The sequence below is a fragment of the Epinephelus moara genome, chromosome 19, assembly GCF_006386435.1.
Source record: "Epinephelus moara isolate mb chromosome 19, YSFRI_EMoa_1.0, whole genome shotgun sequence".
Lineage (NCBI taxonomy): Eukaryota > Metazoa > Chordata > Actinopteri > Perciformes > Serranidae > Epinephelus > Epinephelus moara.
The window spans coordinates 18,908,319-18,935,311 of record NC_065524.1 but is presented as its reverse complement, the minus strand read 5'-3'; the positions used below and the strand labels follow the sequence as shown (position 1 = coordinate 18,935,311).

At 40.8% G+C, this 26,993-nt stretch overlaps 1 protein-coding gene across 1 annotated transcript in view; it reads right to left on the bottom strand.

Annotated features, from left to right (window-relative positions):
- The window catches only part of khdrbs2 (KH domain containing, RNA binding, signal transduction associated 2), an 83,923-nt gene that overhangs the window by 29,532 nt on the left and 27,398 nt on the right, over nt 1-26,993 (bottom strand). Inside the window, exons 3-4 of the mRNA XM_050071457.1 lie at nt 17,246-17,362; nt 8,543-8,689 (exon numbers count right to left, since the gene is read on the bottom strand). Of these exons, the coding sequence (XP_049927414.1) occupies nt 8,543-8,689; nt 17,246-17,362 (264 nt within the window). The remainder of the gene's footprint in view (nt 1-8,542; nt 8,690-17,245; nt 17,363-26,993) is intronic.

The following is a 26,993-nucleotide window of genomic DNA, read 5'->3' as shown; positions in this document are numbered from 1 at the left end:
TTTATGGCACCTGCCGATGTGAATGAACCCATTTCAATTTCCAGGAGCTGACAAAATGTGTGCTGAAATGTATCTTGTGTTAGATCAGCAAATGCAAAGGACTCACACCATCTCCATCCGTCTAGATGACCTCACAACCCTCTCATATCTGATAAATGGGATGTTTCAGAAAAAAAGCACTCACAAAGTGTCGTGTTCGCACTGCTGGATGGGCAGAATTTAAGTGTGTGATACATCATGCTCCCTTACACAGCAGGCACACGGGTCAATTTGCAGGGACATATGGCTTTACAAACATGCACTCATATTGCAGAAATGGGCCCCTCGGACGATGAGTTTGTTTCACAACCACCCAAAAATATTTAATCTGCGTCAACTTCCAAATGGTTCTGACTAACAGGCCACATTTTATTATTCATCAGAAGACCAGTGCATGGTGAGTGTATTGCTTTTAGAATGAGGTGTAAGACAGATGGTAAAATCAGATTTTTCACTTCACACCTCTTCAAAACAATGTAAATTCCTACAGCACATGCTGCGTCTAAGCACTATTTTTCTTTTTTGAAAAACCATTACAGTACATGCTGTCCTGCATAACAACCTACTGAAAGATGTTCTTCTCCTCCCAAAGCACATCAGGCCAGTTGATCCAGAGGCACAGAAGCAGCTGCAGCAGCTGTTAATCTGCATCTTGATATAATGTTTGTCAAGTTTTGTACTGAACATTTTTCAGCATGAGCTACTCACATCAGTTCCTGGGTGCAGATCAGGACTTTAATTCTGTATTTAGTGTTACCAAACTTTTACATTTATAAATGGTTATTACTTGGGCCTCTGCCTGTGCATTTCACTTTATTGTGCAGCTTCATGGCCATGGGTGGCTTAGTACTGAATACAGAGAAGACTGAGGCCTCAGTCAGTCAGAGCGCGTTTTGTAGGTTACAAAACACAAGGCACACCACACTGCCTTTTTGTTGAAGCCTGCACCAATCATACACAGAGCTTTTTCCAGTTTGCTGTCTTTTTTTATTGTTGCTAGGCAACCATCAAATCACCTGTCCTTAGCTTAACTTCTATTTTGCTGCATGGATCTGTACCTTAAAATCTGCATTAAAAACATGGACAGGCAGAGGGACTGAACACAGGGAACAAGAGATCTGTGTGGAAACATGAGACCCTCAGAAAGAGGAGAAATCCTCGAGAGTACCACCTGCTGGTCCAGGAGCTTCGCCTGGATAATGGGGGGTATTTTAGGATGAGTTGGGGACAGTTTGACAATCTGCTGTGAATTGTCTGGCCTAATTACGATTGGTCAAACATTAGAACCTAGTTGAGGCTACAATTTGTTCAGATATGTTTTGCAGCTTGCCCACAGTCATGCTGAAAGTGAACTAACGTCAGCTTCACACTTGTCATCATAGCCACCACAGAGGGCTCACAATTCATCTAATTGGATAATGAGGAGAAAAAAGTTGATGACGTCAAGCGCTTTTCTGCTCTGAGTTACAATTTTTTCAACACAAGGTGCCCTTGCAAACATGCGAGGCACTCAAAAACGCAAAGGCGGCGAGCAAAATGCCTCACTATTGAAAACAATTACAAAAAGCTGCCCCAAGCTGCTAAAATGCACTCTGTCTGATTGGGGTCTATAGTAAATGCTACTATCGAGGTCCTGATGCAGCAAAGCATAAGTAAATCACTACCTACACCTGACAACTGCATATACGTACAGTGTGATGCACTATTATAGAAAAAAATTAACTATTTCATACTAAAAAAATGTGCTCTTTCGTTGACTTCTTTCAACTCAACACAAATTGCACCTCCCTCACTTCCACAGTTGAATTGGCCCTGCATTGTTAAGAACACCTGCGCAGTCTTGATCTTTGCTGAAGCTAATAATGCAGATGATTGAACATAAGTGCATACCTCCGCAACACCAGGCTAATCTGCAGCGATAGTGCTCAGACTCATTCTTTGGGATCACATGGATCAAATAGCTTACATTAAATTCAAACACAAAACAGTCAGTTTTAATGGCATGAATATTTCAGCTTGACTTCACGTTTGACTTTATGCAAAAACAAATTACCACCACATGTTGTTCGAGCATCTGTGTCACCCTCTGTCTGCCAAAATGCAATGCAGTTTGGCCAGAGATGAAGGCCACAAACTCATCCAGCCAAAAGCAGGAGCTTGTGTCCTTCTCCAGAGCTTCTCAGCCTGCATGTATAGTATTCCACTGATTAGGTTCCTGTTTGCAGCTTTTTATTTCTTTCCTAGGGTGCATAACTGTGAGCTGACAGCGCTGACAGTATTTCTGTAGTCAGATTTTGCTTCACGGCAGATCTGAGGGTTTCCGTTCAGACAAGCTTTCTCTCCTCAGTCGCTTCAGTGTCTGATAAAGCCCACAGTCAGACAAACTGTACTTCTTGGCGGCCTGTGTGTTCTATTTCTGCTCAGGAGGACTAAATGAATAACACAACATACACTAATTATGCATGTGAAATTGTAATTGGAAATGGTCACAAAGCCTGCTTGTGTGATTGTGATTTTTTTTGATAAATGTGATTATATTAGATGAGATGTGCACACACCATATACGGGGAGTTTTTTATATCAGAAGAAAAGAAATGAATATTATTTTTTCCTGTTTTGCAGATATGGGCTCAGTGGGAGGCAGGTTTTGTTAAATTACAGGGCTAAGACATTTATTTTCAGACATCACAGGCGTGATGCCATATTAAAATGGATTTTACTTTGGTGGGAGATGGAACACATTTGAGATGTGAAGGATAGATGAGAACGGAGAGGAGTGTAAGTGAAGGGGAAAAATGAGAGTGGTGTACAGTCACTCACCTCAGCTCACATGCTCTGCTACATACTTAGATTTTCAGCTGCAACCAGCAGCGTAAGTCACTTAACTACACATGTGGCATTGTGGGAGACAGCTACCCATCTCTGTGATCCTGCCGACCGCATCACTTTGGTTTCTGAAGCATAATGTCACACCAGCAGGGGTAGGCTGGCCACAGGAACAGTGCTAGTTTTCCTGGTGGGCCGGCAGAGAGAAGCAATAGTGTTGCACACCAGCTGGCTTGAATCAGGCATGTTTGTATCTGGATCATAAATTCAGTCCATCTTTCCTCCTGGGCCACTTTTGTTTGGTGCATTCTACATTTCACATGCCGAGCTGACAGCAAACTGATGTCTTGTACATTAAAAAAAGTGGTGCACCGCTTTAGAATTGCTCTCTTATAACGTTATTGAACTCATGATTAATCAAATGCATTCTTTCATCCTTGTCATACCTTTTGCCTATATTTCCCACCATGCAACTCGACTGCTGGAGGTTTTGGTGTGCAGTGTGTGGCAGTAATACTAGAAATAATATTTCTACTTTTTCCAGTAACGAGTAGGGTAACTAATTACTAATAGAATTTCAGTCGTAGTATTACAGTTACTCCAATACCAGACAACTCGTTACAACACGTTGCAATATTACAACAGGCCCACCACAATGCATTAAGCTAATTAGGAGGATGCAAACTCTTATCTTAGCAGCTGCAAATATTCCCCTTATACATTGATTTTGTCGGGTGGAAAGACAAAATCCCTCCCGTCTGAAACACCTACTACGACCAAAAGCACTACAACGTGAAGCTCCAGGAAATGTACCCCACCAAAGATGAGCTCTCCTTGGCAGCAGACGTTGGCCATAGACCTACACAGCTGCAGGCTGCAAAGAAGTAATTAAGCTTGTGGCTGGACATTTTGTGGATGAAATGTTTTTCCATGAGTGACTCTCTGTCTTTCAGGCAGAGCCTTGGGAAAATACCTGTCACAGGCAACTAAAGGCCTCCAGGTAAAGAATAATAAAAAAATAAAAATAAATAATAATAATTTGCAGCCTTAGCTACACTTACCGGCGACTACCCTGACATTCATACAGAGGCAAACATCTGCATTCTGGGGAGATATGCAATTACCAGTTTTATGGGGTGTAACGGAAAAGAAATATAACAAGTAGTGTAACAAATTATTGTTTGCCGGGAGTAACAGGTAAAGTAATAGTACTTTTGAACAGAGTAAGGAGTAATAAATAATATATTAAATTTTTAGAGTAACAAGCCCAACATTGCCGGCGTGTTAGCCTGATACAGAGATGAGGAACGGGCTACAGAAGTCTGGTTGGTTTACTTCTTTTAAACACCGCACCTCACGGCTTGTGGCCTTCACTCTCAACCAACCAAGTGTCATCACTTGAGGCAGTTTGTCAGACTTCACACTAGGGCTGCAGGATGTGAGGAAAATATATGATAATATATTTTACTCCTGATAAATAAAGGATTATCAAAGTGTGCTCAGTTCTTAACTCTCCTGTATCCAAATATTTCCAGACGGCTAATGTGCCATTTTTTTAGGCAACACTTCCTCTCTGGCATTTGCACTGTTTCTCAAAGTCAAGTATGAGTTCTTCCAAGGAAGGATGCTACAGAGGCAAGGCAAGAGTCCCTCCTAGCATTCAGTGAACACACATTGGAACAGGCTAACGAGTGTCCCCAGGTGTTCGTCCATTTTATTTTCTGTCAGTAATTTTTTCATGCTTGTAAGAGAAATCACTCCTGGAGATATTGGTTTTATTGGAGAGTCCCCGCCTTCACTTCCAGTAAATTGTGGGTACTTTATACCTGCTGAGGATACACACATTCATCCTTGAAAATTCTCTGAATGAAGTACCCAGTCCTTGGTAGAATTTCAAGGATCCTCGACAATGGAACAGTCCTTCGGTGGGATATGATGACGTAGCATGCTTTAAATTTAACCATTTAAAGGATAACTTCGGTATTTTTCAACCTGGGCCCTATTTCCCCATGTGTATGTGTGCGTATGATTCATAGGTACAACTCGTTCTGAAATTGGTTCAGTATTGAGGGATGCAGCCGGGAGCCGCGAAACGAGCTAAAACGGTAACCAGGGCAAATGCATCCTGTATAAGTTTGCGCATTAAAAGTGCTTTTTTCGCCACTGACCGGTTCAGATCGCCAGTGCTATCTCTGTAAATAGCATACTAAGCGTTTCCCTTACCCTTCACTTGCTCTGGGCTGTGACATCGTCTCGCGAGAGCTTTGCTTTTTGCCGGAAGAAAACAGAGGAGCCATGCAGAGCGCCGCTCCGAGTGGCGCTGGTTGTCCCAGAGTACAGCTGAGAGTTTTACTGCATCGATTGACAACAATGGTTCGTGTTTGTGCTTATCCGAATTACAAGAACAGCATGTCGTGCAACACCCTGTACAGCTTTCATAGGCTGCCTTTGTCGGACGGCGAGATGCTGACGTTGTGGCTAGTTGTGCTACAAATGGATGCTAACACTCCTGTCCAGACACTGCGCCTTGCAGACCATCAGGTCTGCAGTGCTCACTTCTCCCAAGATGACTACTGCCAGCCGAAGAAGAGAAGACATCCAATCCCGAAACACCTCTTCCTCAAGAAAACAGCTGTCCCACGAGTAGAGGGAACTACAGACACAGTGGAGCAAAGCTCTCGCGAGATGACGTCACACAGCCCAGAGGTAAGGGAAACGTTTACTATGCTATTTACAGAGATAGGACTGGCGATCTGAACCGGTCAGTGGCAAAAAAAAGCACTTTTAATGCGCAAACTTATATGGGACGCATTTGCCCCCGTTACCATTTTAGCTCGTTTCGCGGCTCCCGGCTGCACCCGCCTCCCTCAATACTGAACCAATTTTAGAACGAGTTGTACCTATGAATCATACGCACACATACACATGGGGAAATAGAGCCCAGGTTGAAAAATACTGAAGTTATCCTTTAAGGATCATTCCTTGACTTTGAGAAACACACCTTGTCACACTTTCTTCCTTCAAACATCCAGAGTAGTACAGCAGCACTCGTCTAAAATAGCTCACTTGGATGTTCAGATTCTGACCAATCAGACGATACCTAATGGCGGGGCCTCTGTTTGACTGGCCAGAGAGTTAACTGCTTGGTGTACATCAAAAGAAAAAGCTCCTACACACAAAATGTGATTTAACACATTGTCACAATATTCAATATTCGTGTTTATCGCGCCAGTTGATGTCACGGTGAAGATAAAAAACAACTTTTTTTGTGCAACCCTACTTCACACATCTTCCTCTGGAGCCACAAAAGGCTTTATACTTTTTTTTTTTTTTTTTAAATATATATATGCAGTAGTACTCCTCAACACCAGCAAACTGACTTTGATGTATAAAAATGGTGGAGTTCCCCTTTAATTACAATCAAAGAAAAACAACTTTACATTATTCTGCCTTTTGGAAATATAAACATTAGCAGCTAAATTAACAATATTTACAAGTTGTTAAACCCATGCTGATTATTATTTTCAACCAAACCAATTCCCAATAGCTATTCACTTGAAGTTGCGCTGTGACAGCACAGTAACCATCTCTGCTAATACACACTGCAGCAATAAAAACAGAATAAACAGCAGGACGCACTTGCCACTCTCCACCAGAGGCAGGAAACATCTGTCACTATGGATACTGACAGATGCCTGTTGTGATACATTATGTGCAGTTTATTTGCAAATCCATAAGATCCCTGCGGCAGCAAGCAATAAAATAGACAGCATGGTCTTTATTTTTTATGTATTTTAATGGATGTGGACATGGTATAGGCTGAATTTAGGGACAAAGGCACATTTCCCATTTTCTAAAATATTCTAGGATTTCATCCATACTATGAAAGACAAGGTAAGGAAGGAGATAAAAGATCTGATTAAGCAGTGAGATAAAAGTTAAATCAATGTGATGTTTTCCCCCCAGTATTCAGCACCTATCCTCGCTGTCGGGATTAGCATTTATAATAATATGTCAGCATTTGGAGGGTTTATGGTCCACTTCCACCTGTCACTAACTGGTTTTCTCCCCAAATATGGCAGACAGTGCATTCTCATCTGCAGTAATGATTTTCAGCCCTTTTGTCACTTAGTTAAATCTCACTGAATCTCTTCCTTCCTAGTCACCCTGCATCATTAGTTCTGCTGGCACATTTTCACAAAAGACTCAAACTGTCTAGCCTAAACTGTCTGTGCTCACTGACTGTGTGGACCTATTTAAAAAGAAATGTATTACAGCCAATCCTGTGTGTTCACTAATTAGAAAACCTTGCACTGTTATTAGAATAATTCAGAATACACAATACCTCAGCTTTTCTCAAGGTACTGCAGCGAGGCGAGAGCTGAGACTCTGCCAGCAGTATATTTATATTCTTGGAAAGACTGTGTGCGTGCAAGTAAAGCGTCGTATTTACTGCAGTTTATACAGTTACTTTCCCACCACCGCCAATACATAAAAGCCCCTGCTGATCTGACCCTTTTATTACTAGAACAGGCTGGTGTGGATCGCACCGTGCAAAGCGCATCAGAGCACAAATGGGACGCCGAAGCAAATTAGCATTTCTGAGAAAATGTACGCCTGGTGGGCATTTACACCACCGATCTGCCGAATGTTACCTCAGCATAGGATTTCACAAAAGTTGCTTCAACATACTGTATGAGCGTGTTAACAGTTCCAATAAGCACTCTGGATGCATGCATCATTGTACAGCAGGGGCTTGTTCTGTTTGTCAGGCCTGACTTCTCACCATAATTGTTTGCACCAGCAGATAATGACGATCGTGAGTTGATGTTAGGAGAGGCATGAAGGCACTGAGGGGTGGAAACAAGAATGGGGAAAACTCGAGCGAGTCTGATGGTGTCAACATTGCCCTCATCCTTGTTTTCACTTTACTACAGTAAATCTAAACTGTCTAACAGCCTGCAAACAGGGAAACTAATATGATAACTATCCTTTCTATGAAATATTTGCCATCTTATTGAAGAAAATCTGATTCTGGAGACGTGCAGTGATTATATAGAGTAATACTCCTGAAATCTAACACACAGAAATATCAGGAGTAGATTAATAACCCTGTATTTCTTCTTGCTTTTTGGCAGACAGTGTTAAGTTATTTGTATTTTGCAGGGTATGAACTGCTCAGTGCAAGATGCAGTATCATCATCCCCCCAGCCCAATGCTTGTGAGAACATTGTTGCGAACTAGGAAGAAGCATGAACTCCATAAAGTAGACTCATGCAGCACAATTCCTCTATTAGGCTTGTCACATTTGCAAAGCTTGATTAATATTTACAGCTTAGACTCAGCAAGAGTACACAACACACACATTAATTATTGCTAAGTTCTCCAGGCTCTAAGTTGCTGGAGTCTTCCAAGTTTTTCCATACTGCACTTTAATTGCTGAATACATTATTTTTGGTTTGTAAGTGAGAGGATGTAGTGCAGGGTAGTGGCTGTAGAGCAGAGAAAAATGTCACACTTATATTTTACTCTTATGTTAACAAACCTTGGATACTGTCAAGTCTTTGTGTTCATAAGCCTGGTGGAGAAATGATCAAGTCAGCTATAATGTCTAATGTTCATATACCACACAGGAATGAAAATAAGGGGGGAAAATAAGGTGAAGTATTAAACTTACTGGAACTAGGAATTTCTTTATCTCCTCCAAGGCGTGACTCATGCGGGAATAGGCTTCTCCAGGTGGAGCAAAGACTTCAATTAAAACGTGGAGATCGTTACTCAGATGGGCGTATTTGGCCTCCCCGCTTTTCCTTAATTCTTCCTCCTGTGAAGAAAAGAAAGCAAGTGAAGGACTTGTATTCATAAAAGAGAAGCCAAGGTACATGTTGTTTGATATTATTATGCAAATTTTAACAGCAGCACATTTCACACTTGTTTGGATTAACTTGTAGCAAGTACAGTAATGCATAATGATATATCAATGAGGTATTGATTTGGAAGTCAGTTTTATCTTTTTTGTAAATTTCAGGTTGTCAGAATGAAGCAGGTTATCTTTGCTAATGACTTGTTTTTATCGTCAATATTTCTACTACAAAAGCTAAACATATGATAGATAATTTCATTTAAAGCTACAGTTGATGACTTTTATTGGAAAAAAAAAAAAATTAATTAAAACAAAACATTTGCCGAAACTGTCACTATCTTCATACAGCACTAAATGAGACAGATACATTCTCTTTTGCCATCTCTGTTGCCTTTTAGCACTTCTAATTGCCTTAATGCATGTGAAAGGGAACCACCAATCAGAGCTGAGTAGTCTCTAAAGCAGCTGTCAATCATGTCAGTCACTGCTATTAAACTGCAGTCAAACTGACAAACTAGGCAACGCTGATCAAATATGTATCTGTAAATGCATTGCCTCACATGATTTCAGAAAGATATTTTAGTGTACTGTTTAGCTGTAAAATAAGAACGTTTGTAACCATGTTGGATACAACCGACTGGAGTACCAAGCACCTTCCACCAGCTGGACCAACGTTCTCATTTTACAGCTAAACAGTACACTAAAATATGTTTCTCGAAACATTTGAGGTGAGAAACGCAATGCAGTAGCAGAATCTTGATTTAGATTTGATCAGCGCTGTCTAGTTTGACAGTTTGCAGAACACAGAGCAATTGACATGATTGCCAGCTGCGTTAGAGACTCTCCTTGGATTTGATTGGTTGGTCCTGCCAGTCTGTGGTCAGATTATAGCAAATACAGTGGCAGAGGCAGTGGCAGAGGCAGTGGGAAGAGGAGGAAGGACATGATTTTTTTTTCAGGAACTATCAGTCTCATGTACTTATTTCAGAACAAAGGAACATTTCCAGAAAATATTAACCAAAGTTATTTTTTTTAAAGTTACTGACTGTAGCTTTAATTGTGTGCCCATATAATGTTTAATTATGCCTAGAGACAGTTTGGACTAATGTTCTTTGCTGCTGAAGGTAGAGGTGTTGCTGGGTTTGATTCTAACCAGGGGACCTTGCATGTCGTACCCCCATTTCCAGTCTGCCTCCTCACTGTCATCCCTCAAATAAAAAAGAAAAATGTCCAAGAAATTGGCTAGATGTCCTTTTCCTTAAATAGACAATACAGCTTTAATTTAAAGGAATACCACTCAAGTTTCAGAACAACACTAAACCCTGGCAACACTAAACCCCTGAGCTTGAAAAGGACTAAATGCACAAACCTGTTATTTTAAAATATCACCATAGGAAAGTAGGTTTCACCCTCTACCATGGATGTCTGCACAAATTTCACTTCAATCCCTCCAATAGTTGTCAAAGTATTTGAGTTTAGACCAAAGTGGTTGACTGCCCAACAAACAGACCGTCACTGTCAGAGCCATGCTGCTAGCTTGGTTAAACACCTACATTCAGCCGATGTAAGTATTCCTGCTCTAAAATTTGAATGAAGACATTTTGCTGTGACACCCAACACTGCCTTTTTTCCCTCTTTCATCATAAACATCTTTTGGAAAGGCAGACTACAACAGAAACATTTTTGATTTAGTTTCGAGACAAGGAGACACTTGAGCGATCACTACATTCATCACCGGAAGACACTTGTACCACACAAAAACATTTCTGAATGATATGTGGCCTTTCCCTCACTTGTGTAAGGAATAACTTAACTTCTACAGAATAATTACCGCTCATCTGACAACTGCAGAAAAAAATAAGAATAACAGACTAGATAGTAGAGCTTGGCACCAGTGAATGTTTTTATTTTCAGACAGAAATTGCATTTTGTGGTTTGTTGTGAAGAAAGCCCTGCAGGCTCTGCTCCAAATCATCTCCCAGAAATGCTTAAATGGATTGACATCTGGTGACCCAGACACGGCGTAAGCTATGGGCTAGTTCAAGTAATCTTGATGGTCAGTGAATGAATTGGTGACCGCCTGTGCCAAATGGATTTGAAGTTCCACAAGAGCAGATATCAAACAACAAAATGACAAAAATAGTGCCCTTTCAAAAGGCTTAAAAGGGACATCCTATAGACAACAAAATTAAAGTTCTGTATCACAAACAAGTCATGCAAACGGTAAGAGAAGTCTGCAGACAAGAATATCAACTATACATTCAAAAAAGACCAACAAGGTGCAGCTGGGGAGGCAGCAGAATAATTAGCAGATAAGGGACAGGTGTGCAAGGAGACACACTGAGGACACCTGGTGGACAGGTGAGGCATGACAGGTCTGATAGATAAAACAGCTGACACACACAGAGATCCTTCTGCCTGTGTGGGAGACAGAAGAGAAAGGAGAGGGAAATGATGCAGGTGTCACCATGACAGAGACAAACAGCAGGTGCACTGTGATTTCTCTTTCTACATTAATTATAAAACTACTCTCTCTACATCACAGGAACAAAAGCATTGAGAAAAAGTTTGGCGAGGTTTACAGGTTCTCTTTATCTGATTAGAAATTCCTTAATCATCCCCACAGATGGTGCTAAACAAAACAAAACAAAACAAAACAAAACAAAAGCACTCTATAAAAATTGCAAAAATAAAACAAAAGAGATTTTCAGTCAAAAAAGAGTTTCTGACTGGCTGAGTGTCTCTCGCTGCTGGATTACTGTTTTAGTGCAGCTTCTGAGTTCATCCTTACATTACTGTGTGGTGCACAGACAGCTCTACGGGATAAATGGTTAAAACACAGAGCAAAAAATTAGGAATGCAAAGAGGTGACTGCTCATGCTGGATAGGGGGCATTGAGTTAAAGCAAGTCTACAAGAAACCACTGAAGTAAACAAAAGATGTCGATTCAAGCTAGTCATGCAAACTGTTCCAAAGTCTGATGACAAGAAAAGCCCAATCACCCTTCAGTCTTAACCCAGGCCCTGAGGGGGCCCCCGCCTGAGGCTTCACACTGGCTTTAAAGGCTTAAAAGATCTGTAATATAGCTTGAAGCCAGTCCTAACTGTGTTTTAAAATGAGCCAGTTACATTGTAAAATCAATTCTACACTGAGCAAAAAATTGGAAGTGATGTCAGACCTGCAGTAAAGACATTTTGTCTACTTATATTACAAATGCAGCTGCTACCCGTCTAACAATGTATTGATTATTTAATAATCTCCATATATATATATATATATTCTTTTAACGTGCGTTCATTTACTCTGCGCTGTAACAGTTGGGGGCTGAGTGCTTTGCTCAAGGACACCTTAATGGTGGCTGTTAAGACAGGCGAGAGTGCCACTCACCCAGCCAATCTGGGAATTCAAACTTTTGTCCTTGCATCACAGGGCCATTCTCCACCCTCCAGGAGAAATCAGCTTTAATTAAAAAATCACTCCAAAAATTTCAGCAGGCTTCACAGTCACTGTCAGGGAGCCTAAGTCATTATGGATCAGATCAAAACGTCCATGTGGGCGGACGACTGTGTCTCTGAGTTGTTTCAATAGTTTGTTACTGAGATGTTTGGCAAAGTTTGACAGCAGGAGCAGCACACACAGAGCTTTAGACCAGACCAGCGTCGCCACCTTTTGGGTGAAAGAAACCAGCTGTCACATCAGGAGAGAAACAGAAAAAGGCCAAAAAGCTGCTGTGTGTTGGGGTAACCAAGGCTATCACACTGAGATTTGAGGGATTTAAGGATATGAATATTCACTGTCAGTGTGGTTAATCACTAAATGGTGATGCCGACAGTTAGAACTGACGGATAGCTAGCTTGAAAAGGAGGCTGCTGCAGTACAGTCACCAGACTGTCACCTATATAGCGTGGAAAAACTCCACATTGTGTTGGATGGGTCAAACAAACATGGACTTTCACCCAGGAGACCGCTGTTTGTGTCCCATGTGAAACCAAAAGTCAACACTGTTTAAACATAACGTTACATAGGTGTGTGACACATTTGCATCACGTTACGTTCTTTAACCTGAAACATGATGTTTTTAACTACTTATTACATTGTGTTTCACAAAGGAGACAGCTGTGCATCAAATACAGATGCCAAAAGATGACTTGTGCATCAGTATGAGACAGGAAGGGGGCGTGACAAAGTGTATATGATGCCCTGGGAATGAGATTTGCAATCTCAGCCCAGCCTAGATTAAACAATTGGCTGGTAACAGGTTCCTTGTTTACAGACAACACTTAACCCAACAATACCTGGTGATTCAAACAAATATGTCCAGATGTCCAGATAAGCAATATCCCGCCACTGTGTTGGGTCATTGACCCACCTGGATGAGGGAAGACTAAAGGGACATAACTACGATCAACCAAACAATTTTTAGACATAAAACAAATCTTTGTTTAAGACAAGAAATGCACACAAACATGTTAAAATTATAATCCAAACACATGTCAAATTGTATTGACATCTATGGGATCTCTGTTTTCTATCCCACAAAGAGGGGATACAGCCTTCATGTTTTCCGTTCTATACATCAGTTTCCATGGCTGCAGTATGCCCGTGTTTAATCGATCAATATTAGGTTTGCTCACTTTGCTGTAAGGACTTCAAGAACTCAGAAATAAAATTCTCTCTAACCTTGCAGTGTTTGCTTTGGTAAACAATCTAGAGTCAGAGAGGTGGAATAAGGACTCTCTGCTTTAGCGCTATGACTCAGCACCATGTTAACCAGGCTAATATCTGTGCACAAGGTGTTATATTGAGCATATGGTTTAATACGTGTGGGTGGGCTGCTCTGATATAAAATTTCCAAACCTGAGATATCACCCTACGGCAAGACAGATGCACCCCGCTGACGAACTGGATGAGATGGCAGAAATGTGTGATGACAACTTTTGCTTGTAATGGGACTTGTGCAATGTCTGTACCTCACTGGTACAGCCCAGCTGCCTCAAGTGGCAGGCAGCCTTTCAGTCACGACCTTTAGGTGTCAGTCTCATCACAGAGTCCTTCAGACTTGGCCAGACTGTACACAAAATCAATATGGCACACAGAAAACACCGAGCTAAAGCAGATCGTTACATGGCCGGCATTTCGTAAGAAACTGTGAGGGGTCTCTTACTTTTCTTTGTGCTGCACACAGCACTATGATTCTCCCTCAGACTGACACTCCAAGTGAAACAGACACCATGTTAGTGATAGAAGCACCTAGTAATTGATTTATTAAATATTAAAAAGTCATGCTGCAGTGTACAGTGCAGTATCATAACCGAAGCACTGCATGCAGGTAAATAAACCATTAATTTTGCATACATTTTAGTACCTCTTTACTTATTTTTACACACTGCAGACAAGTGAATGCAGCACATGAGTAAACTGAATGGACTTAGTGGCAGGAAGCCAAAGTTTTAAATGAACTCTAGCACCAGCCAAGGCACATTCAAAAATGTGATGGTAAAGAAACGTCTCAGTGCCTTTCGTCTTCGTCAGAGCCTCACAATTAGGCCTGGATGGAAATCCATGTGAAAAAGGTATTACCAGTAATTTCTAATTACAAAGCCGTACAGTTGTTGATGAATTGGGGGCTTTATTAAGTTGACTTATACAAAAGCTTAGTCATCCAGAAGATTACATGGCTCAAAATTGCACATTTTGCAGGCCAATATGATGGGATGCTGGAACAGATTTATAACCACAGTACATAGCAATTACAGTAATAAACTACTGTACTTTATCACTGTACATATACATCATTAGCCTACTGCACCAGCTTTGTACTTCTATGAGAACTTCTCCATCTGCTGAGGAGAGTCCTGTTATGTGATCACAAGCTGCAGAAAAACAACTGAATGGACCTTGAAATTGTTTTTGTCATCTGATGTTGAAGTTCAAGAATGAGCTCTCAGTCTCACTTAATTATTAATGAAAATGGTGTTTCTTACTGTCTTATATTTTGTTTCACGAAGTGTCAAAGATAGAAATAACTGGACAAACTGTGTATGCTGATTAAAATCATGTGATGTGGTTGAAAGCTCCAGAATAGCAACTAAAGCCTCGTTTCCACCGAGCAGTTCAGTACGGTTCAGTTCGGTACACATTTTTTCCATCTCCAGTGTGAAAAGTTGTGGATTTTACCACTGGGACCATTCTGTACCATCCCTATTTTTGGTCACCCCTTTTGGTACCGAGCACACAGATCTGGTACTAAAAGGTGGAGCTGTGAGCACTGCAGTCCATTGATTGGTCAATGACGACGGTCACTCTGCTCAGGGCTGAGTTGTGGCTGGTTTTGAGGCTCATGTAACCACTGTTCATACTGTGGAGAGTTTGTCTTCTTGCCTCTTGCAGCAGCTGTAGTCTGAGAAAAATAACTTAATTCACTGGGCCGAATGCCTGCGACTTTTAAGGTGGAACGCTAACTTGTAATGTTACTCAATGCATGAGTTGGCAACGTGAATCACCTTACATTTCACTGACAACTTTGACCATTACTTTAGTTTTTATGACATACACTTTTAGGAAATAAGTGGATTCTCAAGCTTACCGAAATTGATAATGTATATTAATTTTGGCAGGGTTATGTCAACGGCATATGTTCTAATCCTCCCTCAGAGAGCAAAAAAGTGTTGCAGAGTGTCGTTTCTGTGGGATCCGGCAACACTAAACCCCCCAGCTTGCCTGAGGACTAAATACACAAACCTGGTATTTTCAAATATCTCACTGAGGGAGACTCTCAGCGCAGCCTGTTTTATTTTGTTCTGAAAATGTCGGTGTGCAGCCTCATTCTGTGGATGATAAACGAGGTGCAGACTTCCATCCGTGCCACCGGTAATGAGGAAATACAGTGAGTGCTGGACGGAGCAGTGAGTGACGACAACCCTGCCCACATTTACGAGTTCTGTTTGCGGTGGAAACACTAGGGTCTAGGTACCTTGTCTGAAGGGTTACTCTTGATTTCAAAGGTACCATACCTAAAGTTTTTGGTGGAAACGGGGCTTAAAGGCTTAAATTGAGATTGTTTGCTCAACTAAATTGCATTTAATATGTACAAATGACCAATATACTGACATGCAGTAACTGATTTTTGTGGCCACTCGAGGGTAGCTGAAACAAGTTATGAACACAACAGTAACACAGAAACATTATGGTTCATTTGGAGTTGTCTTTCTGTCAATCAGGCAAATGTAACACCAATATCCACTCTCTTTTAGCTCTGGTTTTGGTCTCTACCAACTCCTGAGGGAAATATCTGGCTCTTTAGCTGCTAAATGCTCCACTGTGTTCACTAGCTAGTCGCTCACTGTGTGTCTTCAGTTTGGTGTTTAATAGGTAGTGTACAGTATAGTTGCAGGACGTGTTGCTGAACAATGAGCCAGGCATGGACTTGCCATCAGGAAGTTTCTGGGCTCTTTTTTCCCCTAACTCCGGCATCATAAACATTTTCTTATGACCTTATTTTGAAAACTGTAGTCACACGTCTATCCCTTCGCTTACAGTCTGGGTCGTATGAATGCATTTACTGTGAGTGTCAGTATATGGGTGCACTACAGTTGTAGCGTTGGCTCATTTGACCACAGAGATGCAAGTGACAGCTGACTTGACCGAAGTTATTTTTAGAACATGCCCTGTGGGCGAGTCATTGGCTCCTTGTGGGCCACCAGGCGATTTTTAAATTAATAATTCGTTGATCCACAAACATGTTGTGTCAGTTCAAGTTTGTTGTATCAAACTGGGGCCTCTTGACAGCAAATTCCCAGCTGCTTTTTGTTGCCAGTCCGCCCCTGTAGTGAGCTGAAGCTCACTGCAAAGCTCTGTAAAGCTGAGGGGAGCTGCAGATTTGGGTGATAATTCTCTGAGGGAACTCTGTCACATTGTCAGCCTGATATATTTTTATCATAAAAATATTTATTACAGACGCTTTAAAGAAGTTGTAACAACCTCCGCATTATTTTACCTTCATCATATTCCTGATGTATTGAAATGCAGCTCCAGTTTCGCCAAAGAGGTGGTAACACTTCAAGTCTTTTGTCATGTCTAGATGTCTGGATTGGAGGCTACAGTAATGATAGCATTGTAACTCTATAGCAGCACACTGAGACCTGTTAAAAGCGTGAACAGCAGACTGTCTGTGTACACGCTCGGATAAGTTTGGCTCCAGGGGACCACAAGTCAGCAGGATAAATGACTTTGGCAAAGAGATTCATTACTTGGCATTTATAATTGACTATTACAGAATATGCTATTAAACAACACACAGAAAAACATTCCCATTTTCTGCTACATATGTTTGTCAACCGAAAGCTATTAATTCTACTCTGGTGTTATTCATCTCAGTTTCAGCTCTGATATTGTTGAATAGAATATTCTTCTGAGCTTTGTTGGAATTTCAAGCACTTTGTTCCTGTAAATATTTCCATTTGATCCATATCTTGGACCAGGCCGACGACTATATTTCATCACAAATCAATATCTTACCTTGCCTTTGTCCCTCATGGACCCTTTGCCGAGGATGGACATCTTCACTCCTGTCTCCTCTTGTAATCGTTTCATGGAATTTCCCCGTGGTCCCAGCAGCTTCCCGACAAAATTAAACTGTGACACAGGAGGGGGAAAAAAGCAATCAAATGCCTTATCAATGCTTCCAACGTATGTAAGAGGACAAAAAAATGAAAAAGCTCACTGATGTGTAAAGAGAAATGTTTCTGAAGACAGTCTTTATGTGTCGGATGTTTAAGGAATTTGATCCGTTTGAAGAAAAGGTTAAGCATGAAAGATGTCGGCTGGCTGTTAGTCATTATTATCAATATAATCTCACATTCCATTCACCATTCATCATGTGAGGAAAAGCTGTAATGTAGCCTGTGATAAATCAATAGAATCGTGCTCTGTATGTAGCACATTAATGGTGAAAGGGACTCTCAGCTGCGGCCCGGCATAACTTACGCATCCATCCATTTGCTTGAACTGTGCCCTTCCTAGTCATGTGTCTTATTGGCATTTAGGGTCATCTATGTCATGCCGAGAAAAAGAAAAAAAAAGGGAAAGGGAACATGGGCTCAAACCAATAACGTTCCTGAGACTGTTCCAGAGGTCAGTGCTGAGATAAAGTCAGAAATAATGAGTTTCTTCCCAGTGGGAAATTAAGTAATACTATCCAGATGACAAACTATCAGATTCAAGCCTCGGGGCTCTGACTATCATTTCCCTCTCGCTGTGCACCAGCTAGTGTTCATATTGAGAAAAGTAGCTCTGGGTTGTTGAAGGCGCAACACAGCTGAGATTAGTGGTGATTAATCCATGAGGTAAAACTCACAACTGTAGTCGAATGGGTTGTTTCTGAAGAAAATATGAGCTGAAGATCAATTATAAAACAAGAGCATCTTCCGCTTCTTAAAACAAGCACATAAAGGCCGCTTAAAATATCTCACACACTACTTTTTTAATTGTAATAAATGGTTCGACCTTCAAATGTTTGCTGCTGGATGAGATGATAAGAGACCACCTCCAGAGCTGAACAGGTGGTCAGCCGCCCACCACAACACACTCTGGCCAACCCTAAAATGATATTAACCTTTTCACAAAGCAGCTTCTCCCACTGTGGCTGGGCGGATAATAACTTCAGTGCCAGCTGTGTGGCTGCTGCAACTCAACTCCGACAACTGCACACTCAGCTTATTTCATGAGCATCATTAACATCACGAGTCAATGCCACATCTCAGGTTAGGGAGGCGCCAGGGGACGCAGAGATGAGACTATCTTTAAAAAAAAAAAAAAAAAAAAAAAGCAACCCTACTGTCCTTGCCTGTCCTCTGATCTGAATGATTAAGGCACCTTTGTGGATGCCTTTCTTCACAGGGGTTGCTTTGACAGGACTATCCTATAGCTGGCAGGGAGCTTGAGAGCAGATGGTCGTAGCGGCTAAGTCGAGAACGCGCTCGCTGGGCGGTAGAAGAAGAGTGGCCTGTTTTCATTAAGCTAATGAATGTCTGGAGCCACTCTGCAGCTCCATGGCGAGCAATTTGGGCTTTAGAAAGGGGCACGGTTCGGTGTTAAATGAGGTTTGAAATGATGCAATGTGCCCCCTGCAGTCTCAACACTGATAACTATGCAGATATTAGACGGAAGGGTGTTGTGAATACAACAATTGCGTACAAAGACGTTTCAGACGTTGGAGAAATAGTGATAAAGTGGGTGCAGTGATCTTTTCTTTTTGTATTTCAAAAAAGTGTAATTCCTACATGAAGGGCACATATTTAATTGAGAGCTTTTGTGCGGAATGAATTCTAATGTGTGAGTCTCCGTATGAATTCTTTAAAGTCATTTTTGTCAGGTCCTGTGTCGTACAAGTCTACAGGTTTTAAAGCAGGAGTTGAAGGTTGAGTCAGGTCACACTAATGTGAGTCTGTAGAGCTGCTAATGAAGCTGAGCAAAGAACTTTTCACAAGACCCTCAGTGACTGAGGCCTGTCCCTTAATTGCACTTCTGATCAAGATTATCAAGATTACAATGATCTCTTAAAAATCTCCTCACAACTGACAGACAGTGGCCTTACAAACTCAGTGCACTGCAACTTATAGGAACAGTTCACCCACAAAATGATTATCTGTACATCAGTTACTCTCCCCATGTTTTACAGAATTCATGAATAAAACTTCTCACACGCCTCCACAGTGAACTAAGAATTCGAAAACTAAGAAAACTTTTGATGAATTGGAGTAAATGGGGCCGCACTCAATAATATCAAAACTACATCAGAACATCTGTTTACAAACTCACACACAACTTGTGCAGTATAATCAAAGGCTCATGAATCCAGTGGTATGCTCAGTACTTCCCAAACACATGCATTTTTCTCAAACCTCTCTATTTAAAACACTTTTGCATACAAGTAGCAGGCCTGTTCAGGCTGAGCATTTGAGATCAATGAGACTTGGATCAAACAGCAAGAGTTTAAAAGAAAGAGTTTGTAAATGGCTGTGTTGATATAGTTTTGCTGTCTTTACTCCACTTGACCCTTTGCTAAGTCCCGCCCTCAGACGCAGACAGGCCAATCATAACGTAGCATCGGGATGGCTCAGACCAGGGTCAGACAACAACACAGCTGTGCTCCATTGACTCTAATGCAGTCGTTTCAGATTTCCTTCATTTTCAGGCTGGTTTTGTGGATTTGGAGCTAAATGTTGTGCCTGGGGCACGTCGTGTATTAATGATACTCGTTACTTGGAGAGGTTGGAAAAAGATATACGTTTCATCCCTGTTCCAAAACCAAAATCAGGCCCTGGAAAGTGTAGGGTTAGCCAGCTAGCTACTGAAGATATAGCCTACTGAATGTATACACATGCTGCTTTTGCTTTTTAATGATTATAACAGTGAAAAAAAGACCGACCCTGTTGTACAGGAACCAGTGAAGGGAAGCAGGGAAACTTTGCTGATATTCAACCAGCTGTGTGTCATCGCAGTGTGCGCAGATGAACACTGTCTGACTTCCCCTGGAGATCCCTGCCCATCCGGTGGCAGAGGTCCAGGTGCTGGCAGTGGTACAGGGGTGAAGCCAAACACTGTTCATCTGCACACACTGTGATGCCACACAGCTGGCTCAGTATGGACGACGTTTCCCTTTATATTCATTGTCTTGTGTGGCGATCAGCAGTGATGTGGTGGTTCACTTTTACACTGTGATCTGTAGCCTATAGTTCGGCTTTAGCTTCTAACTATCTTTGTCTTTTTAACCTGTTGTTGCTGCTGAGTCAGTTTGACATCCTGGATATATCCTTCAAACACAGACTGTAGACCCCTCTGTCTGCTTCTCTCTGGAATCAGTATTTCATTTTTCCCAAAAATGTGACAATATTTCTTCAGGGAGTGCAGTTAGTTACAGTGTGGGCTCCACGCTTACTCCAACAGCTTGTCAGACCATCACAAAGGGGAGGGGCTTAGCAAAAGGTCAATTCATCAAGACTACTCTCTGATTTTGCATTCTTTGTTCACTTTGGAGGCATGAGAGCAAAACACTTCACCAATATGAACAGAACGTGGTGAATACTTGGTACACAAATTATCAATTTGTGGGTGAAGAATTCCTCCAAGAAAACACATGCAAATAGACAAAATGCAAGAAAACTGAGAAACACATTCACCAGTTTGACAACACTTGAATGCAATGTGATGAAACACAAAGCAGAAAACACAACCAAATACAAATGCCATGCTCATAATCTACAAGTGAATATTTGCACAAAACTGTTCACGCTTACACCTACAGGCAATTTAGAGTTGCTAACTGACCTCATCTGCATGCATCTTTTGCATGTGGGAGGAAACCAGACCACACAGCGAAGAGAAACGCCACCACAGGGAGAAAATGCAAACTCCACATTAAAAGGCTACAGCTGGCCAGCAGGTATAAACCCAGAGTCTTTTCCCTGTGAGGCAACTATGGCACAGTGTTATAGGAGTGCAGTGCTAAATCGGATGAGTACTCTCTTAAGGTGTAGTACATTTAGGTCTCAAAGCCACTGTAGACAGGACCTACTTTGAGCACTGGAAACAGAGTGCAGCTTTCACATGTGGGCAGGTACATCCTGAGTCAGTATGTGTAACCCATATGTATCCTCCTACGCTGGTGTCTGGCTTCTGTATAGCTAAATTTGAAATGAGTAGAGGCAAAATATTTGAAGATTTTGGCACAAACGTCTCTAAATCTTGACACGGGACTCGATATAGCTGCCACGAATACACATAAACCATCTTCTTCTCAGTTTGGAAACCATGGTGACTGACACACACTCAGGTGACCCTACTGAGCTCAAATAATGCAGTGTAGCATAATGTCGTTCCTCCACCATGCACGATACTACATGTATACAACATCCCTCTTCAAAGGCTTGCTTGAGAAAAATGTAGAAGCACAGTGACTAATCTTTTTATGAAACAGTTTTGCACCCCTTATGCACCAAAAAATCCGCGAGTGTGGAGTTAATATTCATATGGACTTTGGTGAGTGAAGTCTGACCACATGCAGCTTATCAAACATTAGGAAAAACAATATAATCCCTGTTGTCTATAAGAGGATTTATTTGTTTGATGAAAGAAGTTTCTGCTGCAGGCTGTTGCATTTTATCTTTATTTCATACCACGTCGCTTCTCTGCCCTACAAGACCCGAGATCTCCATGAACACACAGTCCAGCATCCCGGCTGGGTGTCAGAGCTGCACACAAGAATATTTTTCCATACATTCAAAATAATGATACTTGTAAATATTTTACACTCTCGTGGCCCTGATTCTATAATGCTGCAAGTAATAAAAGTCATAACATGAGAGAAGCTAAATAAAAAAAGCAAAGAACAAAGAAAGCACGAGCATTAATAAAAATCAAAGCAACCTCTGGGTGATTTTATGCACCAGACTAGCCTGTGTTTCGCAGCTTCAGTATGAGGTCAGCTCCATGTTAAGCATGGAAATATAGAACATTTTTGCAACTTGTCAAGTGGGACTGCAGAGCTAATAACACAAAAACCTTTTCGGCTTTTGAGTTGGAAAATGTGCATGGTGGTACCCTTTAATGCAGTGCACTGGGGCCAGGCAAGATTTGCAGATGTCCTGAGGCACTTACTGCCAGGTTAGCGAGCTGTGCTATTGGGGAAGTCCAGGTCCTGTATGATAGGAGGATTAAAGCCTCAGGTAGAGGTTTATGCTTTAATGACAGCTATGGATGACCGGGCTGTGAGCGTGTCAGAGGAGTGTGTTCTATCAGCTCCACAAACATTAAAGGAAGCAGATGAGTGGTTGTTTAGTGGGAGGGAGGAGATTTACTGTTCACCTGCTTCAGTGGTGTCAGATATTGGGATATGAGGATGTTGTCTTTGGTCAAAACATTACAAAAACAACATCAAAACACATCAGTTTTTTGAAGAAAGAGGAGGAGAATGAAAGAATGAAACCTGTTACAATTTGGGTGGCAAATTGACCTCAGTCTTCCCTTTCCTAATGCAACATCTTCATCACAACAAAGAGGAGCAGAATGTTCTGATAAAAATGTAACAATTCCCATTAATATGTACCGTCACCCAGATGGTCCCCCCTCTCCTCTCTCTCACACACACACACACACACACACACACACACACACACACACACACACACACACACACACACACACAGTAAACACAACAAATATCATGATCCCTGTATATTTTAACAGGTGACAAACAACTTGAGCCAAGATCAATACAGACGAGCAGCCAGAAATGCCAAAGTGCCGCGACGCTACAAAAGCTGTTTACGACCATGAAACTCTTCCAGACAAGCTGTGTTTTGCTGTCAGAGCAGCAGCTACACAGCCTTCCTGTAGGAGCAAAGAAAAATCAATTTATGCAATCTTTCCCTGCGAGTCTCTAACAAGCTATGGCCTTTAAATGACTAACGACAAACACCTTTTAAATTAAATCTCTTCCGCTTTTACAGCAAATGGAGAGACAGAGCTTTATACATCCTGCTGAAAATGCAACGGAAGAGAAGAATATAGTCAACACTGTTACTGCATCTAAAGTTCATGCTTTATATAATGCTATAATATTATAATGTATACATCAGTACTAATACTAATGTACCAGTTTTTATGTTTGGCAGTTAATATACAGGAGGGGGGGGGGGGTTTGGGCATTGGAACATATCATGGTAACAGTATATATCCTAATATGGTAATTGTTCTATTAATTCACTTAAGAAATGTTTAAAAAAAAATATACTTAGACAAACTGTAGGTGTATCATCACCACACTGGATTATTGTCTTAGTATAAGGTTAGGTTAGGATAAAAGCGCAGTGCTCTGAAGGGAGCACTCCGGGGGCTATATGTATCCACTAGGTACTTAAAATGATTTTTTGTTAAAAACCAAATGGGTCCCTAAAAGCCCTGCTAAAATTTGTAAAATGCAAAGTAGATTGGGCCACTGGGCAGTTTGGCAGTGGGAAGTAGGTTTTAAAGAAAGTACTCCAGCTTCCCAGGGTCTCTAAATTGACATCTTGGGGTTACTATGAATTAAAAGGAGCAAGGTAAAATATTATAAAATAAGTGCTAGGATTGGATTAAGAAAGCCGACATAAAAGAAGGAAGGTTAGTAAGTGCTAACATAAGGTGCATAAAATAAGTGCTGATAAAAAGTCAATAATAATGCATAGACCAATAAAACCAATAAAAATCAGGAAAAGGAATAATAAAAGTTCATGAAAATTCATAAAATATAAATAGGTAATCTTAAAACATGCAATTCTTAATGTCGGGTAACTTATGTGTGTAAAATTCCAACCCCCAATATAAAACTTGCTCTGGTTGATAAATATTGTGAATAAAAATAGCTCACCCCAGATTTTCAAAGGAAGTTTATTAAAACAGTAGAGGTTAGTAGGGACTCTGGCTGCGGGCAAAAGCTGGTATAAAATCCTAATGCAACAGATAAAAAATGAATGAGTTAATAAATAAATAAATAAATAGAATAATTAAAGAAATAAATAATAATTGAATAGAGTAAATAAATAATTAATAAACAGATATATAATCTAAAAAAAAAAGTTAAATTCATATTTAAATAAAATGCAGCTTCCTCCACCATGAATAAATAAGTGCTATAAAGAAATAATTTAAAGTACACACTAAAATTCATGAAAAGGGTTAGGGTTAAGGTTAACAACACTAAAAAAACAAAAAACAAAAATAATGACAGTAAAATTAAAATTCTTTCAAAATGGAAGTTTTGTAAAGTGTAACAGGTTTCTGTATTTACAACTTCACTCTCCACCATGTCTGTCCAAAATCACATTACATTGCGAGGCAGCTGGATTGGCGATATCATGAGATAGCAAAATCACAATTACGATCAAGATTACATGAGAATACAGCCCTGATTTGCTACATATAGCCTGCATCAAATAGCTCCCATTGTAGAAACTGTATTGCCAAATCTCTATCGTCGCCTGGTAAATACCGTAATGTAGTCAAACCCTATATTATAAAGTTGTTATGACCAACCAAGCAGACACTAAGCAACATTAGCATGGGTTTGGAGTCATGTTTGTGTCTATGTAATGAACATAAGTCTAATTTTGATTTTCCTTTTTGCTTTGGTTTGGTCTCCACCAACTCCTGAGAAAGATATTTGACCCTTTAGCTGCTAACTGCCTCACTAGTTGGGTTTTCATCCAAATGTAGTGCAAATTTTAACAGAATTTTCAGAAAGTAGGCAAAAGAAAATGCTAATTTGTGCACTTCTTCATTCAATACTGGTATGCAAATATTGGGAGTTGGTTCATTGAGATAAGCAGTGGGTGGTGCTTACTCTCCAGTCAGGTGCTATTATACCACTGCAGAAGAAGATGACATAATTGAGAGAGCGCTGGTTAAACCTCAAACAAAGGAAAACAATGGTCGTATTATAACGTAAAGCACACAGGACAATGAAAATAGATTTATGAACAAATAATATTCCAGCTATGTGCCCTTGGAAGAGAGCTGTGGAAACATGAAGAGAGCTTGCAGTGCATGTCATCATTTATTCCCTGAATCAGTTTCCATTGCACTTACATTTTGCATCTACCTTTAATCAATACACCAACTTTTCCACCTCCCCAGGCGTTTTGTGATATTATGTGGGTTTTTTTTTTTTTTTTTTTTTTTAATTGGCATTTCTAATCAGGATTTTTTGCATAAGTTGTAAATGCGAATAAAAACAGGTGGATGGAAATGCACTTTCTGTGTTCACATTTAGCCTCTAACTTTGTCTGCTGTTTGTTGCTGGCACATAGCGAAGAGCGGGTTTATCAGCTAAGTGCTGCAGCTACAAATGAGGATGATGAGAGCCATGAGAATGAACCAAAAAAGTCAAGTTCTGAGCTGTAAAACCAAAACAAAGAGCTGAAAAACACTGCAGAGTGAGGTGATAATTCTCACTCATTTTTATTTTGTCTTACAAACTTACATAATTGCATGGACCGCGGAACGCATCTGAACAAGGGGGGGCCATAATTTCAAGTCACGCCGANACGCACAGATGAAACTATAGCAAACAACCAAGTACATCCAGTCCACAACCACAACCAAAACTCATCTTGCTGCCCTGAATCTAAATCAACATCATATTCATTATCATCACAAGTCAGCACTCATATCAGACTGATGTGCAGAGCCGCACACACACACACACACACACCCAACAACAAAACAAGCGCAGCTGCGCAGTTACTGAAAAGTAACCAGAACGCTGAATTTCTGACCATTACCGCCCACAACCACAATGTGTATGTCCACTCCCACCGCCTCCCGCAAAACTATTACGAGGGGGCAAATCTTTATTATGCAACATAGGTTCACACAGTGAGTTATAAAGAGCGCACAGACGTGTGTAATAGTCGCACGTAATGACAGCTCGTTGCCAGTGAAACACAATAAACTGCACGTCTTCTTTCATGTTTGTCTCATGACAGATGGAGCTGACAGACAGACAGACAGACAGACAGACAGGTGGAGCAAGCGGCAAACTGGTATGAAAGCTGGTTCAGGGCATATTCGTCCATTTATGAATAAATATGGAGTGGAAACGCTCATGCATGTGCACCAAGTTCCTGTGTTGACATCCTGTCACTAGGCTACATCTTCTTCTTCTTCTTTTTCTTCTTCTTCTACTGTTTAATGGGGACCTGGCAGGACCCAATCCCAATGCAGCCCTCTATGTCAGAGTACAAAAGTTACCCGGGCCATGGCCCCCCTGGCCCCCCCGGTTCCGCGGTCTATGCGTAATTGAGAGTGCAATAAAACCTCCACAAGGAAAAATAAAAAATACATCTGTTTAGCACAATGTTAGCATCTAGAAAAGTGATATTTTAATCTGCTGTGTCCGCAGTCTGTCATCCACCGTTGCTAATATTACGTGTGTATTCTTTATTCTTTCTAAACTTCACTCAGTATTGTGATGTCAGGAATAAGATTTATTTTATTGACATTTTAGATTTGTTTCCAGTGAGATATTGGGTTTATATTGTGACTTTGCTGCTTTAATGTTACTTTTGTTATAAAATATTCAGTTTTATTCCTGTTCTGAATTTTTTCTTTTTTAAAAATAATTCCTTGTTAAGTTTGCAATGTAAGTTCTCTGAGAATCTCTTTCACACACTAGCAAAAATTGGTATTGTAACTGATCAATCAGTATTGAATCGAATCAGAAATCAAA